This window comes from Perognathus longimembris, chromosome 11 (assembly GCF_023159225.1).
Source record: "Perognathus longimembris pacificus isolate PPM17 chromosome 11, ASM2315922v1, whole genome shotgun sequence".
In the NCBI taxonomy this organism is placed as follows: domain Eukaryota; kingdom Metazoa; phylum Chordata; class Mammalia; order Rodentia; family Heteromyidae; genus Perognathus; species Perognathus longimembris.
Window position 1 is genome coordinate 53,587,744 of NC_063171.1, and position 19,305 is coordinate 53,607,048.

Sequence of the window (19,305 nt, forward strand, 5' to 3'; positions counted from 1 at the left end):
CACACACACACACACACGCACGCACATACACTACATAAATTACACAGAGTCCAATATCAAAGAAGCTAAGTGAAAGGTATTCCAAGAAGGTAGACAGTTCAACTACTACTGGGTAGTCAAGGGAGGTAAGACCCAAGAAGGAAGCCTTATATCTAGCAATTCATTCACAAATAAGGAGCTTAGGGTAGCTTTCAGAGTTGTGGAATGGGGCAGAAAGTAGATTAGAAAATATAAGAGAAAAAATGGTGGTAAGAAATAAGAAGCTAGTGTGTTATGTATTTATTCAGAGAGGAAAGTAAAGAGACATAGAAGAGTAGTTTCAGTGAATAACCTAAGTCAAAAGATAGAAAAATATGTACATGTTTAAGATAAGAGAATCTTGGTCCTATACTACCCTAATTTTGTTTTATTGGTGAGATTATACATTTACTTCAAATTCTTCAATATTTTAAACTATTAATTTCTTAATTGTATAACTTGAAAATAAACACATTTTTCTAAAGGTGAGTATTCTAAATACCCAAGGATATAAAGTAAGGATAAATATGATAATCCCTAAAGTACCCCCCCAAAAAAGACAGTTGAAAAACAGGAATATGACATAGGACCTTCAGTGCTTTCCTAACTCAGAATGAATATCATATTTCTTAACATTACCTTCTTATAAATCCTGATTTGCCTACACTGTGATCTGCTATAGGCAAGTAGAAACTAATGGTGAGTTTTAAGATGAATGGCCTTGATTACACTCATAATGGTGAGTATGTGATATGGAGCTAGAGAAGTGGACAGAAAAAGGAAATGTGATGGAGGTAAGGCTCTGAAACAAAGGTAACAATGATGGGATGAAAACAAGAGGATTGACTTAAAGGAAATTTCAGGGGAAAAAACTCATAACCTGGTTACCACTTGGGCTGATGTTGTCAGCGGAGGGATAATGGCAAGGAATGAATCAAAGGTGACCACTTTCATGTTTCAAAAGACATGAAATTGCGAAAAAAAATCTTTTGGGGAACTTCAGGCAGCTGGAAATATAGCTATTGAGTTTGAGAGAAACGTCAGTAGATTGTGTTTGATGATGATACTCTTAACTGTACTGTTGCTTCTACTACTAATGATGACAACAACAGCAGTAATCACTCACTGAGCATTCAAAATGTGCTAAACACTGGTAAATAAACTACATGTATTACCACAAATAATTCCCAACAATCTGCAAGTGAAGTATGATGATTATTCTAATTTCATAGGCAGAAAGTGAAGCTTTGTGAGCTTACAGACTTGGTCTGAGATGACAGAGCTAATAAATAGAAATGCTAGTATTCAAGTCTAGTATCTTATACTTGCAAATAAGATAAACTTTTGTTTTTGTCAGTCGTAGGCTCCAACTTGGGGCCTGGGCGCTGAAGATAAACTCTTAAAGAATGAAAGTGAGCTAGGTAGGGCTTGCTAACCATAGTAACAAAACCCTGGGTTCAAGCCAAGCACCACATAAAAACAAACAATAAATGTTTTTACAAAATACCTGACGTTTTAGAGAGATCAACTCCATATCCAGTTGCCGCAGGATGGTGTTGGCTGCATTGGGACTACAGGAAACAGCTACTACATCTTCTTGGGTTAAATACATGCCCTTTGGAGGACGGCACTTAGAACGCTGAGAATGATGGCGATGTTGTAAGCTCTGATACTCTCTCCTTCCAAGGCCAATTTTGCTAGTTTGGACAGGTTGTTCAGTATTACCCTAAGAAAATAAAGATAGCATAATTGGTCCTTTCATGCTTGTGACTGTGTTCTGTTTATGTTAGGTATATCTGAAAAATGCTTCCCATCTATTATGTATAGACTCAAATGAACGCATACGTGTGCATACACACACTCACAAACACACTCTCCAACCATTCACTAGTTGGTGGGGGAGATACATAATAATAGCATAATATATTCTTGATTAATCCACTCAATCAAAGTTTGGTTTCTAGGCCCTTTAGACTATAAGTAAATTAAATACTAAGTTAGATTCTATTCCTATTTTCAGTTACTAAAGAATTGCATTATTAAATCTGTTCAGTAAAATAAGCTTCTACCTAATATATTAAAAGGGGCTTAATAAATTCTTGTCTCAGAAGCATAGAATACTATTGCAAGTAATAATGCTGTACTATTTAATATTTTACGGTCATCATTCTTAGAACCTTTAAGGAGGCATAAATTGATATTTTATTCATGGATTTGGAGTTTAGAAATACTATCGGTAAAACAAATGGGAAGATGGGATATAGTTTCCCTAAACAGTAAAAGGCAAAGAAACTAAACTCCCCAAACTACAATTTATTATGTATGATATTTTTTAAAAAGACAAAAAAGAAGCCAGGTGCCGGTGGCTCATGCCTGTAATCCCGGCTACTAAAAAGGCTGAGATCTGAGGACTGAGGTTCAAAGCCAGCTTGGGCAGGAAAATACATGATGCTCTTATATCCAATTAACCAGGAAATGGAAGTGTGGCTCAAGTGGCAGAGCACCATCTTGAGTGAAAAAGTGCAAGGCATGGAGTTCAAGCCCTGGTATTGCCCCCTAAAAAGATAAAGAAAAAAGGGACTGATTAGAAATTACATGTGGCAGGTTAGACAGCTAGTAAAAAAAGAGGGTACATTTCACTTTTAGAATTATTTTGAAGAACTATGTCTCAAAGGTTTAAAAGGCATAAGCAGAGCACTGGTGACTCACATGTATAATCCTAGTTACTCAAGAGGCTGGGGTTTTAAGCCCTCTCAGGCAGACTTGGTTTCCAAAATAAAAATTTAAAAAAGCGGGCTGGGAATATGGCCTAGTGGCAAGAGTGCTCACCTCGTATACATGAAGCTCTGGGTTTGATTCCCCAGCACCACATATATAGAAAATGGCCAAAAGTGGCGCTGTGGCTCCAGTGGTAGAGTGCTAGCCTTGAGCAAAAAAGAAGCCAGGAGAAGTACTCAGGCCCTGAGTTTAAGGCCCAGGACTGGCAAAAAAAAAAAGCAGCAAGGCTGACTTATGTAACTGTAACCCCTCTGTACATCACCTTCACAATAAAATTAAAACACACAAACAAAAGCTGAGGTGGACATGTGGCTCAAGCAGTAGAGTGTCAGCTGATCAAGCAAGCTGAGCCAGTGGGGACCCTGAGTTCACACTCCCAGTATCACAAGAAAAAGATACAAGACTAAAACAAAGAAAAAAGGGCACAGAATCAACTGACAGTATTTCTAAACTCCAAATCCATGAATAAAATATCAATTTATGCCTCCTTAAAGGTTCTAAGAATGATGACCATAAAATATTAAATAGTATAGCATTATTACTTGCAATAGTATTCTATGCTTCTGAGACAAGTATTTAAGCCCCTTTTAATCTATTAGGTAGAAGCTTATTTTACTGAACAGATTTAATAATGTAATTCTTTAGTAACTGAGTAAAATTCACAAAAAAATTCTACAATGGAGAATAATTTATTACTTAATACCCAAATAAAATACCCCTGAGTGTTAGCACCCCCAAAATTGCTGGATTCAGTCTTCTAAGTAGAACTCCTAAAATATGTTTGAGCTGGCAGGGAAATAAGGAAATTCGTCCAAGGCCAGAAATGATGAGAAAGCAAAAATCCAAAGGAATAAGCAAGGGAGCTAGCATTTGCCTAAAAAGCTCCTGGCTTTGATGGATAATTGGAAAACAAAGTCAGAATGTTGGAAGAACTTAATCATTGTGTGAAGTAGACTAAAAGCACCCCAGCTCTGCAGATGGAAAGGATAACGGATTCATGCCTCTTTCATTCTCAGCTTTGTGGAAAGAACAGAAAAATTCGAAAATCTCTCCTGAGAATCCCTAACTAGTCTGCCTTCAGGCAAGTTAGAGGCCTAAATTTATATCATCTTCCTGGCCAAAAGCCCTAAATCAAAATTGTAGTTTTAAGTATCTCAGGCTGGGAGTAACTACAGACACCCAGTAAAACAAATGCAAATCCACAGTACAAGACTACATTTTAAAATCAGATTTTGTAAAGGTATTTATGACCAACAGATTCTTGACTAAATGAACTTCTAAAGGATGTATTTCAAAAACAGGCAAATATTTTCACAGAAAGGATCTGAGTCAACAAAGAATGGTATAAATCTCCATAAACATTGACCGTATGTTAATGAGAGATTTTTTTTTTAAACCCAAGATGTTACTGTGGTCAAAATACTATACAAATCAGAAGGGTAGTCAGAGTCAAAGTGTTCTAAGGGCTCTGAAGTAATCAGAAAGTCAACTGCTGGCTGCAAATCTAGCTAATTAGGAACCAGATCTGGAGGATTGTGGTTTGAAGGCAGTTGGAGAAAAAGTCTGTAAGACTATCTACAATTAGCCAGCAAAAAAAATGGACTTAAAGTATAGCTCAAGTGGTAGAACACCAGCCATGAGCAAGTTAACTGAGCAAGTGAGACCCTGAGGCCCCAGTATCAGCCTTTCCCCCAACAAAAAAATGACTGATCCTAATCTTATACTGTAAAGTCTACACAATTAAAGAGCATCTCAAGTCAGTAGAAAGTAAAATAATGGAATACGTGATAGAAAGTAAAACAATGGAATACGAGTTAAATTCCTAATCTCCCAACAACAAGCCATGAAGAAAGGGAAGCTAGAGAATGAGAAAAAGTCAAATGGAAAGAAAACGTAAGAACAAAATACAAACACATCAATGATAATGATCAATAGTAAATGTGCTAAACTCTTCAAGTAAACTATAAAATGTACTATATGTTCCATATACACAATATGATAACACAAAAATGTAGAAAGTATAAGCAAGCTAATAAAAAAACAAATTCACCAGATAAATACTTAGCCCCGAGTTCAAGTCCCAGGACTGGCAAAAAAAAAAAAAAAAAAAAAAAGGATGGAGCTATGCTATTTTAGACAGAGTAAAAATAACTGACAACCAACGAAAGGGTTATAGCATACAGATTAAAGGCTTCTAGATTTGTATGTACCTATTAACTACTGTTTTAACTGATTTAAAATATTTCTTTCAACCACTGGTTGAATAAAATAGCTGGTAAGATAAACAGACCAAAAGAACAAAACTAGTAAGTAACCAAATAGTTGTAGCTTTCAATCACAAAACAGACAAGCTTAAATTAGTAGACATATAAAATCTTATAATGAATAGAACATATATTCTTCTTTAGTACACATGGAAAAAAGCTAAAAATTCCATGTTCTAGGTCTGGAGGCTTAAAACATGGCAGGAATCTCCTTAATGTTCCTACTCTTGAGCATCAAGTGTCTATTTCCTCTCTCCTTGATTCTGGGCAAACTTTAGTGACTCATCTACATGCAATAGAAACAGCACTGTATATAACTCCTAAGGCTGGGCCAGAAATAGCTGGGCATATACTTAGTGACTGGAGGATTGACTGCTTGGAAGGAAGCTAGGTATTCTGTTAAAGAATCAGATTATTCACAGACCAGGGACCTATAGAAACTATATAGAACTGTTTCAGATGAGAGCTAGAACCAACTACCAAAGTGAATGAATCAAAAGCCTTCTATAATATCCTAGTGATGAAATATAAAAATCATTTTCTCTAAAATCAAATAAGAATATTGCTACATAACTTCAATATTATACTGGCAATTTTAACCATTTCAACAGGGAAGAAAATAAAGGATAAACATGAAAAGAAAGATTGTTTTTATTTTTAGGTACCGTAAGTATTTACAAAGGTATTCAAAATCACCTATAAATAAATTATACAAAGGTTTCATTTATCCCCTTTTTATACATAGTCAATGGAACTCCAAGTAGGGTTTTTGTAGAGCTGTAAACAAGTTTAAAAAAACGAAGGTATACATACCTAAGCTAAGGTATACATACTCATAAAAAACCCACTGAGTAGTGGAACTGACAGCTATCAAGACTTATGAGATAGCTATAGTAACTAAGATGATGTGGGACTAGAAAGGGATATTTAATCAACAAGAAAGTAGATTCACATATATATATATATGTCTTATGTATCATAGAACTGGTATTGCAGACCAGTTGAAAGAGAGCCACTTCCATATTAAAAAATAATAAAATTTTTACATAAAACACACACAAACTTATTTACTGCTACATCAGCGACTTCTTAAAATTTTAAAAAAACATAAAAGAGGGCTGGGGATATGGCTTAGTGGCAAGAGTGCCTGCCTCATATACATGAGGCCCTGGGTTCAATTCCCCAGCACCACATATACAGAAAATGGCCAGAAGTGGCGCTGTGGCTCAAGTGGCAGTGCTAGCCTTGAGCAAAAAAAAAAAAAAAAAAAAAAGAAAACATAAAATATGGGATTCTGAAGATCTACATGCTTTTGATGAAATAACTGTTGACCCAAGCCTACAGAAGTAAATAGATAAACCATAAACTGCTAAAAGATCTTCTCAATATACTTAAAGATACCCAAGATACATAAAGAAACCAGTAAGAAAAAAGTATTTTTGACAGTTTTTATTTTTATGAAATTGACATTCAATGGAGGTTTAAAAAAACACAAACATGCACTTAAACAAGACAAAATAGTCAATAACAGATGGAAAATATGTAGCCTGATTAGTCACCTGATGAATGAAACCAAGAGCACAATGATATCTCTTTATTGCCAGATCTGTAACATTTTAAGAGTCTGATTTTATCAAGAATTGGCAAATAGACAATGAATACTTTTATAGTCTAACAGAAGCATATCTGTCACAATCTAGAGAAACTGATAATAAGTAAACCCTAAAATAGAGTAATTTCTTTTGAAATAATCCCGGGGCCCTACATATAACTCAGCTTACACTCTGACAGTATAAGCTGACAGAATCCCATAATCACTGTAACAGCAAAAACCAGCTCCATAATTTGTAAATGCCCTTTATGGGGTCAATGCTAAACCTTGCTGAGGACTATTATCTCAGAGGATCCATCACATGTGCATAGAGGATATGTTCCTATAAGTTCTTCCAAGAAAGGAAGTGTTAGTACTATGAAATAACATAAGCACAAGTAAAATATAATGGGTAATCAATCATTAGTTGAGGCAGTTAGGTTACTGGTTTATCTGCTAGCAGTTGCAGTGAATGGTGAGACAGAAACAGGCTAAGGCAGACTCAAGGGTGAAATAGTGTTAAAGAGTATGGTTGTTGGGGCTGGGGATATGGCCTAGTGGCAAGAGTGCCTGCCTCATATACATGAGGCCCTGGGTTCGATTCCCCAGCACCACATATACAGAAAATGGCCAGAAGTGGCGCTGTGGCTCAAGTGGCAGAGTGCTAGCCTTGAGCAAAAAGAAGCCAGGGACAGTGCTCAGACCCAGAGTCCAAACCCCAGGACTGGCCAAAAAAAAAAAAAAAAAGAGTATGGTTGTTATAGATATAGGATAATAGTTGCTTAGATAATAAAACAAAAACATGTATTAAAGAGTTACTGTATCCTGCGCACTTGAAAAGAATCATGTCTTTTCATATTACCAAGGGAAAAAAATGAAGAGTTAGGGGTGAAGATGTGAGAGGCACTAAGAACTATCCTGAGATGGGAAGCTACTTTATTTTTGTAGTAGCATCTATTCACATAATCATGTCACTTTTTTTCTGCAATGCCTTCCAATGTAAGAATGTAACTAATACAACATTTTGGGTTTGTATATAACACTATAAAAGGTACTGCAGAAGAGAAAGGGAAATGAAAAAGAAAGGCGAAGTTGGGGTGGGGGGGAAGGAGATGAAAAAAAAAAAAACCCAAGGAATTTGAGACTATTTATCAGTAGAAAGGAAATTAGTAAAGTATCAACTTCAGGTAGATATAAGGATTTTTTTTTTTTGATAAAAGGTGGATTTATTGGGGAAGTAAAAAGCGAACTGACAGCCAGGGTCGCAGCCCAGACCTGGGGGCTGGAACCGTGCACACCGGGCTGCCCCGGGGTTGGGTTATAAAGGCAAATGCCACATGGTCAAGCCTGCCACACGCAGGTAGACAATGAGGTCACAACACTTACAGAGCATGCCAGGTCACACGCAGGTGGCCAGTGGAGTTACAACTGTCTCATAGTGTCTGTTTGAACCAACCTATCATTCTAGTTAGAATTGGTGCTCAGAATTGGAGGGGCTCACATGATGCATGTGGATAGGCCTACTCGTGGGAGGGCACAGGTTTAACCTTGAACATTCCACAACTTAGGTGGTCAAGCAGTTTACCCAATCTTATCACATTGAAGGGGAACTTCCCTGGATTCTGAGCAGAGAAGGTGGGGCCCTCAACTCTGAAGCTCAGGGGTGGGGGAGATCTTAGTGAGGATGGAGCTAGCCTCTGCTCTCTTTTAACTAATCTGAGATGGAGTCAATCTGACACCCCTTAACAGCCAATGACGGCACTGGCCAGATCTGACCTCCAGATTACAAGGATAGGCTCGTCTTATGTTTTTCCCGTCTTTTTCTATTGATCTCTGACTGAGAAACCCAAAACTCCTCTTCAACAGTGATAAACCTTTATATCCAAAGTTCTGACATTTAGCCCCAAATTTTAACAGTGGAGGGAAACAAATTTCAAGATCCCAATGCCTTTTTGCTAAACCAGATAACTTGATTACAGTGCAAACAGTCTTCTGCATTAAGATACCAAATTTTTTCAACCACAAATTAAAGAAATCTTTTTAACTATAGTTCCTTTTTGAAGCAATGCAATAATCCTTGAAAACATTTGGTAATGCCCAAACTTGATGACCTTTTTAAAGTTTAAACACACATTTTTACATCATACTGAGAGTTTTAATCTTGAACATGTTCACATTCACACATGCATGCCACACACACACTCGTGCAAAGATCTCAAAGCGTGCAAAATAAATATCGACCAAACATTTTCCAGTGGCAAGAGGTATTTTTGCCAATCTTACTATTGCAGATGACCAACCAAGATTTAAGACAAAACTTTTAACAAATGACTTTAGCATTCTCCAGCCTCATTTACCAGGGCTTGCTAATTTTAACAAGGCTAAAATTTTAGCACACTAAATACTTTTCTGCTGAAGAGCTAAGACTCAAGTCCACCCAATGCTTGACTCTAGTCTCAGCCCAATTTTGATTAGAGCATTTTACAGATCAATTGACCTTTTGAATACCTTCAGTTGGAAGAAAGTGGTTACTTGAAGCTGATCTCTCTTCCCCTCAATCCTCTGGATCCTGGGGGAACTGAGGAGGCTCTTTGGAACTTGATACTTCTCCCTTCTGCTTAGTTGGATTAGCCATAGCTATAATCAGAAGTTTTTCCTTCCCTTTGGGCTTTCTTTTTGTCCAGGGGGTGATTTTCTACCACTAGGTCAATCTAGGCATAATAATCTGGTCTGAGTGGCTTGGAGTCCCAAAGACGGTGTCAGGGACTACATAAAGAGAAGACAGGTCATAAGACCCCTCAGATGGCCAGTCAATATCAAAGGAGGGCTACTCCATTTCACAAAAGTGTCTGCAGATGGGCCTTCATCACTGAGTAGCTGTAGACACTGGCCTTGTCCCTCTGGAGGGTTTCTAGACAGACTCCTGCAAACATTGACTCTGGGAAGTGTAATGGGGTCCCTCCAAGGGAGGGGACCACATGTAATGGGGTCCAAGGGTGGGGGATTCCCCCATCCCTCCAAGAGTCCACCACTCAGACAGTCTCAAGTAAAAAGATGGATTTATTGAGGAAGTAAAAAGTATACTATACTGACTGGCCAGGGTCACGGCCCACTCAGCAGCTGGAACTGCATCTGTAAAAAGCAGGCGGGCCGGCCAAGGCCGCAGCCCAGACTCGGGAGCTGGGACCATGTGCCAGATAAAAGGATTTTTAAAATTCATTAATGGAAGAGTATAAAGTAATGACAAGAGCCAGAATAGGACATGAAACTGAGTATAAGAGTATGTGCCTAGAACACACTAAAGCCACCAGCACGATGATGTTCATCACAGCACAATTTGTCATTGCTAAAACATGGAACCAACCCAGATGCCTCTCAGTATACGAGTGGATCCGGAAAATGTGGTACATATACACAATGAAGTTTTATGCCTCTATCAGAAAGAATGACATTGCCCCATTCATAAGGAAATGGAAAGACTTGGAAAAAATTGTACTAAGTGAAGTGAGCCAGACCCAAAGAAACATGAACTCTATGGTTTCCCTCATGGAGAATAATCAGTACAGGTTCAGGCTGGTCACAGCAGAAGATCACAAGAGCCCAATAGCTATGCCCTTATGAACACATAAGATGATGCTAAGTGAAATGAACTCCATGTTATGGAAACGAGTGTTATAACACTGTTGTAATTATTTTCAACATGCCATGTGAAACCGTAGCTTTTTATTTTGTTGTTGTTCCTCTTGTATCCCCTTGTGCCCGCACTATCATCATATCTCATCTGAGTACCCTGGATACTGTATACATGCTTGCATTAGAACTAGGGAAGGAAAAAGGAATATCAAAATCGAGAGACAAAAGATAAAAAGACAAATGACTCCAAAAGCAATACTTAAAAAACCATTTGGTGTAAACCAACTGAACAACTCATGGGAGGGAGAGAGAAAAGGGGAGAGGGGAGAGGGAGAAATGAGGGAGGAGGTCACAAATTGTACAAGAAATGTACCCACTGCCTTTGACAATAAATAATTATTCAGAAAAAAAAGAGTACGTGCCTACCTAGTTCCATCTCCAGTACCATAAAAAAATAACAAATATTAACTTACCCAGGGGCTGATGGCTCATGCCTATAATCCCAGCTACTCAGGAGACTGAGATCTGAAGATCATACTTTGAAGCCAGCCCAAGCAAGAAAGCCTGAGATTCTCATCTCCAATTAACCATCAAAAAGTCACAAGTGCAGCTGTGGCTCAAGTGGTAGAGCACTAGCCTTGAGAAAAAGAACTTATTTAGGGATAGCACCAAGGCCCTGAGGACCACACACACACACACACACACACACACACACACACACACACACAGAGAGTGTTATTTCTTAATATGAGCTATGATGCTTGTAGAACAATGACAAGAACTATTAATGATCATTACCTCTTTTTTGGCTTCTTTTTTAGGATCATAGTCACTATCATTCCCATCCATTGGGTGTGTTTCTTCCATATCATCATCACTGAAAGAAACAAAGAAACAGTAGACTTAATTCTCTTTCATTTTATTTTATCCCAGTTCTTTTACCAAAGTGTAATGTGCCTTCTAATAATTTTACTAAATATTCTTCAACAGAACAAGAACTTCCATTGTGATGATGAATTCGTAAATTAGATTTTTACACTGTTTGAAACATTTATTCTTTGTGACCTAAAAAAGCATTTTAGCAAACATTTCTAGCTAAAAAATTAAAGCTAATCAATGGAAAAGAGATTTAGAAAGGAATTTATTATGAGAAAGAGAACACATACAACACTAGTTTCAGTTCTCTAGTTGGAATTTAAAATCAGACAAAAGCCAAGAATCAAAATGATTTCATACCCCCAGAAAGACAATTACAATAGTGGGAACTTCAGTTCTACAGGAAAATGTGGAATGAATCTTCCACAGAAATATCTTCTCTAACACTAAATATATTCAGTGAATATCAACAGTAAAAAGCATTTGTGATTATAGTTTAGTTGAAGGAGAACTATCACTACTAAGACTTCTAACCACTTGGCTCAGCCTGTCACAGTAGAAGTACTTAAAGTACTAGTATTTTTTTTTCTTTATGAAATATAAGCAATTCAATGCAAAGTCCCTAACAGTGTAACTATATTAAGACATCCAACCTACCTGTCACCCTGATTATGTCTATTGGCTAGTTTACGAGCCTGTCGATCCATTAAACTTGTCCTAGAGCGAGTTTTTTTCCAAGAATAGTAATATTTTACAAGGCTTGCAATTGTCTTATCTGGAAGCTTAAAAAGAAATCCTGTTAATATTAGCAAGTTTTATTCATAAACTCTGATTAACAAGATATTTTATATAATTGATACTACTCTTTGATAATAAAGACAAAGATGAAAAATATCTGGGGGCTACCTTACAAATTATGAGCTAAAAAGTGCTGTTAATAGTCACAGTATCCCAACACACCAATGTCACTGACACATTTGAATCAATTTTACTATTTGTTCTGAGGAAAAGGAAGATGTCATAAACTTACAATGTTCTCACAAGTCTCTAGCCATGTCAATATTCAATATTCATTTACTTAAAAAGCTACTCAATTGCTCCCTCCAAATGTATGTTAGAATTTTTAAGATATAATCAAATTCACCACATTGTTTACAATTCAGGATTTTTACTATAATGGCCTCTTTCACAGAGCAAAATGTTTAAGAAGAGCCTTCAATTCTTAACAGTAATTTTTTTTTATTATGGACTAATATTCAGGTCTTAAAAATGGAAAATAATGCAGTTTAACTAAATGAAGTCTTTTTTTTTGGCCAGCCCTGGGCCTTGAACTCAGGGCCTGAGTGCTGTCCCTGGCTTCTTTTTGCTCAAGGCTAGCACTCTGCCACTTGAGCCACAGCACCACTTCCGGCCGTTTTCTATATATGTGCTGCTGGGGAATCGAACCTAGGGCTTCATGTATAAGAGGCAAGCACTCTTGCCACTAGGCCATACTCCCAGCCCTAAATGAAGTCTTTGAATAAACTGACTAATGATAATATTGGCAAGTAAGTACACAAATTCTTCAACAGAATACTCTCTTCAATTACGGAAGAAACCTAGATGTATTTGTAAACACCTAATTTTCACTCTTGATTAAAATGCATTAACTTCTCAGATTTTTGCCATTTTTTTTTTTTTTTTTTTTTTTTTTTTTGGCCAGTCCTGGGCCTTGGACTCAGGACCTGAGCACTGTCCCTGGCTTCTTCCCGCTCAAGGCTAGCACTCTGCCACTTGAGCCACAGCGCCGCTTCTGGCCGTTTTCTGTATATGTGGTGCTGGGGAATCGAACCTAGGGCCTCGTGTATCCGAGGCAGGCACTCTTGCCACTAGGCTATATCCCCAGCCCCAGATTTTTGCCATTTTGATACTGTACTAAAATTTAAAGAATGAGAAATGTAAAGCAGTGATTCTAATCATCCTCACCTGCCAAAAGATAGCATTACTGAAATTAATACAAAATTTTTAATGGGCCTCCTAAAATAAATAGGATTTTAAAAAGTAGACTTTGATTTTTCTAAACTACATAAAGTAGGAAATAAAATTTTACTATCAAACAAATTCTACTATCAAAAGAGTGAAATATTCAAAAATAAGGGTGAAAATATGACAACTCCAGAATAACAAATATTTAGTCACTATTATATACATAAGTCAAAATCAACCAATTAAAAATGAAGTAGCTCATAACTATCATGCATGAAAGACCATATACAAATATACTTTGAAGTACTTCAAAAAGCTTTTTAAAAATAAAGAGTAAAACAGATTTTTTTTGTATTGAATAATTAGGAAGTATTCAAAAGTAATGTATCATTCAGGAATGAATCACAATAAGATCAAAACCATCATACCATTTGCTGAATCCTGTGAAAGCTCTTCCCATGAAAACTAAAGGCTTGTTCAAACAGGACTTTATCTTCCACTGTCCACTCATCCGGAAAGGGAGTGAAATTTGGGAGATCAGCAAGTGACTTCTCAATGTTATGTTTATGCCAGAATAACATGCCAAGTGCCTTTCAAGAGAAATCATTTCCCATTGGTTTCAATGGATTTATGTTCCATCATACTTAAGAAAGTTAAATGTAAATTCAGTTAAAAGTTTAAGCCTATGACTTCAACTCAAGATAAATTGAGAGTTTAGGACTTTTAATCAGGAATATCCAAGTAGCAGAACTTATTTATTTATTTAAATAAGGGCTTCAGAGCAGTAAATTTATATACATTCCATACTTGCTGCAGAATCTCAGAAAAATTACTTTAACTTCTAGAGTACATTTGTAGGCTTAAATAAGACTTTTACCCACACATACTATGTTTCAATGTGTAGGGGAAAGATTAACAGGAAAATATCCAGTATAGCACTATGTGAATGAAAACAATACTTAAACTATCAATTTTAACTCAAAACCAAAAATACTCAGTTGGGACTCAACAGGAAATTACCTAAAGTTTTAACTGTTTAGAAGTGTATTATATAAGCTGGAACTTTTAAAGTTTCATATTTTATCACATATATTTTAAACTTTTTTTAATCTTTTGCATATAGAATTACCAGAATGCATATAAATAGCTTCAATGACTCAACTGCCAAGTCAGAAGCCTGAAATAACTCTTACAAAAATTCCAATTTCCCTCTATTATAATAGGAATTTATTACTATTATAGGTTACTAAGTATCATTTAAAGGATACATTTTCATTCTTCAAGAGATATAGCATTAAAATATTAAGAGTGATTTTTCTGTACTTTGTTAACAGACTTTTACATAAACATGAAAATCAACACACAAACAAAAATGTTTTAAAAGAATAACTTTTCCAAATATATATTCAAGGTTTACGGGGCTGGGAATATGGCCTAGTGGTAAAGTTCTCGCCTCATATACATGAAGCCCTGGGTTCGATTCCTCAGCACCACATATATAGAAAAAAGCCGGAAGTGGTGCTGTGGCTCAAGAGGTAGAGTGCTAGCCTTGAGCATAAAGAAGCCAGGGATAGTGCTCAGGCCCTGAGTCCATGCCCCAGGACTGGCAACAAAAACAAAACAAAACAAAAACCAAGTATATATACAAGGTTTAAGAACAAAATAGACAAATCAAAGGCTTCAAAATCTACAAATAACTTGTTTAGATAAAACAAATAAAATATTTAACAAAATGATTATCAACAAAAAGACTGCCAAGTTACTAACTATAAAGTTAGTCAATAATTCAAGTTTATAGAAACTTTATCTTTTTTTTTCACTTCATTGATAGCAAAACTACCAATTTTACTATTAGCTATGATAAAGGCTGAAATAATACTTAGTTGAAATAAGATGTAAGAATCCCTACTTCAAAAGCAGGGTACATACATATTTGTAGTCCTAGCTTCTGGAAGGCTAAGGCAGGATTACCTGAACCCAGGAGTCTGAGGCTCCTTGGGCAACAGAATGAGACTGTATTTTTAAAAAAAAGATTGTCTACATACCTGTTCAACATTGTAGCCATGTTTCTCCTTTGCAATTGCAATATATTCATCCACTGCAATGAAAAAAATGGTAGATAATTATTTTCTTTACATCATTTGTCAACGTCTGCTTTTTCTTTTAACATGGCAAGATCAAATTATTATTCCAGGGATAAAACAATTACCAAACCATCTTCCATGCACACATACAAAAAAACTGATATAAACAGGACTAGAAGCTCACAAGTTTGAAATTTTATTTTGTATCTCTAATTTTATTTACATCTCTAGGATCATGTATGATGTATTTACTAAATTTGATATTGCTGTAATTAGTTTTGTATACTGAAAAAGCCCAAACTGTGATTAGACAATAGAATACCTAATTACAGTGTAAAATACTAAGATAATTTCTTTTCTTTACACTGGTGCTGGGGCTTGAACTCAGGGCTTGGGTGTTATCCCTAAGCTCTACTTCAGGCTTTCTGGTGGTTAATTGTTAAGAGTCTTCTTATGTTATAGACTATCCTGCTTGGGGTAGCTTCAAAGTTATGATTTCCTGATTTTCCATTAGTCTTTATTTGAAGAGACTCGTGTCTTAAGACCCCTTCTCACACTTAAAAGTTAGTCTAGCTATAATCTACCAGGCTGGATTTTCTGCTTGTTGCTAGTTTTCTGATTTTGGTTGAGTAATATGAACTTTTGTATCTAGTTTCCTCCCTGTAACAAAACCAACAACAGTATCTTCCTTCTATGATTAAGGGAATTAATATACAAAAGTGCTTAAGTACCTGTCAATAATTAGCTATTATTACTGGTCAGTTCACTTTAATAAATGGATGTACTATTACAACAGTTACTGCTAAAAGAACCAAGTATTTTTTTTTAAATCAATGCTATTTTATCTCCACAATTTAAGCTTTCAGTACAGGAAGTCCAAATACTACATTTTACTTAGAATCCATATCACTTAAATGATAGGTCTCAATATATACTAAGTTTAGTAATAGTATCTTATAGTTGTGTAGATAGAAAACTAAACAATAACAATTGACCAACCAAATGTTCTCAACCTTGCTATGTTTTAGAAACAGCGAGAGAGCGTTGAAAAAAATAAGATGCCCAGGCTTCACCACTAAAAATATGGATTTAATTGGTTTGAGATAGATTAGACATTAGTGTTTTTTTTGTTGTTGTTTTTTTGTCTGTTGTGGGGCCTGAACTCTGGGCCTGGATGCTGTCCCTGAGCTCTTCAGCTCAAGGCTAGCGCTCTACCACTTGAGCCACAGTGCCACTTCTGGTTTTCTGGCGGTTAGAGTTAAATGTCTCACAGACTTTCCTGCCTGAGCAGGCTTTGATTCCCGATCCTCAGATCTCAGCTTCCTGAGCAGCTAGGATTCTAAGTGTGAGCCATGGGCGTCGGGCTAGTGATTTTTTTTTTTTTTTTTTTTAGCCAGTTCTGGGGCTTGGACTCAGGGCCTGAGCACTGTCCCTGGCTTCTTTTTGCTCAAGGCTAGCACTCTACCACTTCAGCCACAGTGCCATTCCAGCCTTTTCTGTTTATGTGGTGCTGAGGAATTGAACCCCGGGCTTTGTGCACGCTAGGCAAGCACTCTACCACTAAGCCAAATTCCCAGCCCAGGTTAGTGATTCTTAAAGTAATACCAATGCATAATCAGGGCTGAAAATCATTGCTCTACTAGACCTTCAGTGAACATTCCACATGGAAACATTAACTTTCCAAATTTTTAGATTTTGCTAAGAAATGCACCATTGTATAAAACGTGTTTGTGAATGAAATCTTTGGATGTAATGCTGATTGAAAATCCACAGTCTCTTTTCAGATTCTTATACAGTTCCAAGCCAAACTACTTCATGTTTCCTATTAGGAATGTCTTAAGGGCACATAATAGGGTAACTCACCAGTGACACATGTAGGTAGTGTTCTAGAGCTCTTAAACAGGATGGATTATCAGGTTTGAAAAAGCATACTCAGTTTTAAGTTTTAGTTCTCTTATTTTATTACTAAACATTAGACTTATAGGTATATGATATATAGGACGTTTTCTTGAAACTAAGCCACGAGACATCTTTAAGATGTTAGTAATTACATTTAAAAGACAAGTTTATTTTATAGCCACTAGAATGGTTCCTCAGTGTTGTTGATGTTATTTCACAAATTCAATGACAACTGAATGAGGGGTGTAATCTTAGTGTTTGTTACCTGCACGTTTCCTATATCTGATGTGCCGCAAAGGATCAGGTCCGCTACATCACACTGAAGTCTAAAGCCACACCATGATTCAAGAAGTGCATGATCAATGATCCAGGAGGTCTCCGTCCAGAAATGGAGAGCACAAAGTTGACCTGATGGCTGCTGAAGTCAGTTCTTTCCCCTTTCCTCTTTAAAATGGTAATGATACTGGGATCTCTGAAGTTTGAAGTTATTTCTTTACAGCTTCATAGACTGAGGAAAAGCCTTTGCAGATGTCTACATAGTAACTCCCTCCCCTGCTTGAGGACTTAAGCAGCAATGCCATCAGATCCTACTTTTTTTCAATCTTCATGTGCCAGACATAAACTGGAATGATCAACCCACTATCTTCCAAAAGGAAAAGCATTCTAACATAATAACCTCCATTGAAAAGGATTAAAAACTTTATGAGGATCTAAAAGATTCACAAATATAAGTCGTACATGGAACTGGTTGATAAATCACTGTTGACCTTAACATTCAATCTCAGAAAACTTACATTTGGCATCTGGGACAGTGTGATAGGGAGACCATACAAGCATCCCTCCATTGTCTTTATCTGTATACTTTGTTGCACCTACGGAAAAATTAATTACTATGAATATGATAGATTTTATTCACATTCAAGTAAGTATAAAGTAAATTTTGTTTTAGTACAATACCTGCAAAGACAAAGGATAGAAAACCAAAGAAAGAAAACATAGTCACAGTAATGATGGTATCTTATTTATGAAAATTAAGGCCAGATGTAGGGGCTCATGCTTGTAATCCTAGCTACTCAGGAGGTAGAAATCAGGAGCTCTATGGATCCAGGTCAGCTCAAGCAAAAAACGAGTGCAATTCTATCTGAATAAACAAGCCAGGCATAGTGGTACTTGACTGTGAACACAGTTACTTGGCAGGCTGTAGGAAGGAAGACCTCAAGGACAGTCCTGGGCAAAAAGCAAGAAAATCTGAAAACCTAAAACAGAAAGAGATGGGGGCATGGCTCATGTCACCAAATTCAAGGTTCTAACCTCAAAAGCTAGTCCTGCTAAATAAACTCATACATACATAAGCATACATATATACATAAAAAAAGGAAAAGGAAAATTTGCAAATGTTGACAGTTGGCCACCTCAAATCTTTCTGAATTATATACTTCTACTTCCAGGTAATAAATTTGACCTAAGTGTATTATATTACTTAGGGAGCAAGATTAAAACATTCTTTTTAAACTAGAGAATGCCAGGTCTTGGCAATGCTCAGTTTGCCTCATATTTAAATAGGTGTAGATTACTATAAATTTTGAGTACTAGTGTTTGCTTTCATTTAAAATTTTTTTCCTCGTTTGATCTGACAGTTTTAAGCTTAATTTTATTATATTTCTGGTTTACACAAATATTCACTCTGTGTAAGTTAAAGGCAAAATTAATGCCATTTCTTTTTAATGTAATCAGAAAATACACTTTTGAATCTAAAAGTGTGATTCTCAGCCTATAATGAGTATTCTATTCCTTCCTAATATATTTCTAGTACGTTAAGATCTAGAATGTCAGAAAAACTCAACTTTGTATGAAGAGAAAGCCTAACACAGCTACCCAGGAACAATTATATATTGGTAGGATTTAATTTTAATAGTTGGTAGTCTTTTTATGATTTCTACCTAATTTTTGGCTATAAGTTAATTAAAACTATCAACAAATTAAGCAATGCTGCCACATGTTTTTATGACTTTATGAATCATGGTAACGTTTTTTGTGTGTGTGGTAGTCCTGGGGTTTGAAGTCAGGGCCTGGATGCTGTTCCTGAGCTTTTCTGCTCAAGGCTAGTGTTCTACCACTTGAACTACAGCTCCAATTCTGGGTTTATTTATTTATTTATTTATTGTAATTAATTGGAGATAAGAGTCTCTTGGAGTTT

General features: G+C 36.3%; 1 protein-coding gene across 11 annotated transcripts in view; it reads right to left on the minus strand.

Moving 5' to 3' along the window:
* Window positions 1–19,305, minus strand: part of Rcor3 (REST corepressor 3) — a 51,804-nt gene that overhangs the window by 23,878 nt on the left and 8,621 nt on the right. For all 11 annotated transcript variants that reach the window (XR_007212520.1, XR_007212518.1, XR_007212519.1 and 8 more), the window contains exons 3-8: window positions 17,903–17,980; window positions 15,171–15,223; window positions 13,554–13,715; window positions 11,818–11,942; window positions 11,083–11,161; window positions 1,526–1,744 (exon numbers count right to left, since the gene is read on the minus strand). Coding sequence is in view for 8 of the 11 variants with exons in the window: in XM_048356858.1 (XP_048212815.1) it covers window positions 1,526–1,744; window positions 11,083–11,161; window positions 11,818–11,942; window positions 13,554–13,715; window positions 15,171–15,223; window positions 17,903–17,980 (716 nt within the window). In the remaining 3 variants the exon portion in view is untranslated. The remainder of the gene's footprint in view (window positions 1–1,525; window positions 1,745–11,082; window positions 11,162–11,817; window positions 11,943–13,553; window positions 13,716–15,170; window positions 15,224–17,902; window positions 17,981–19,305) is intronic.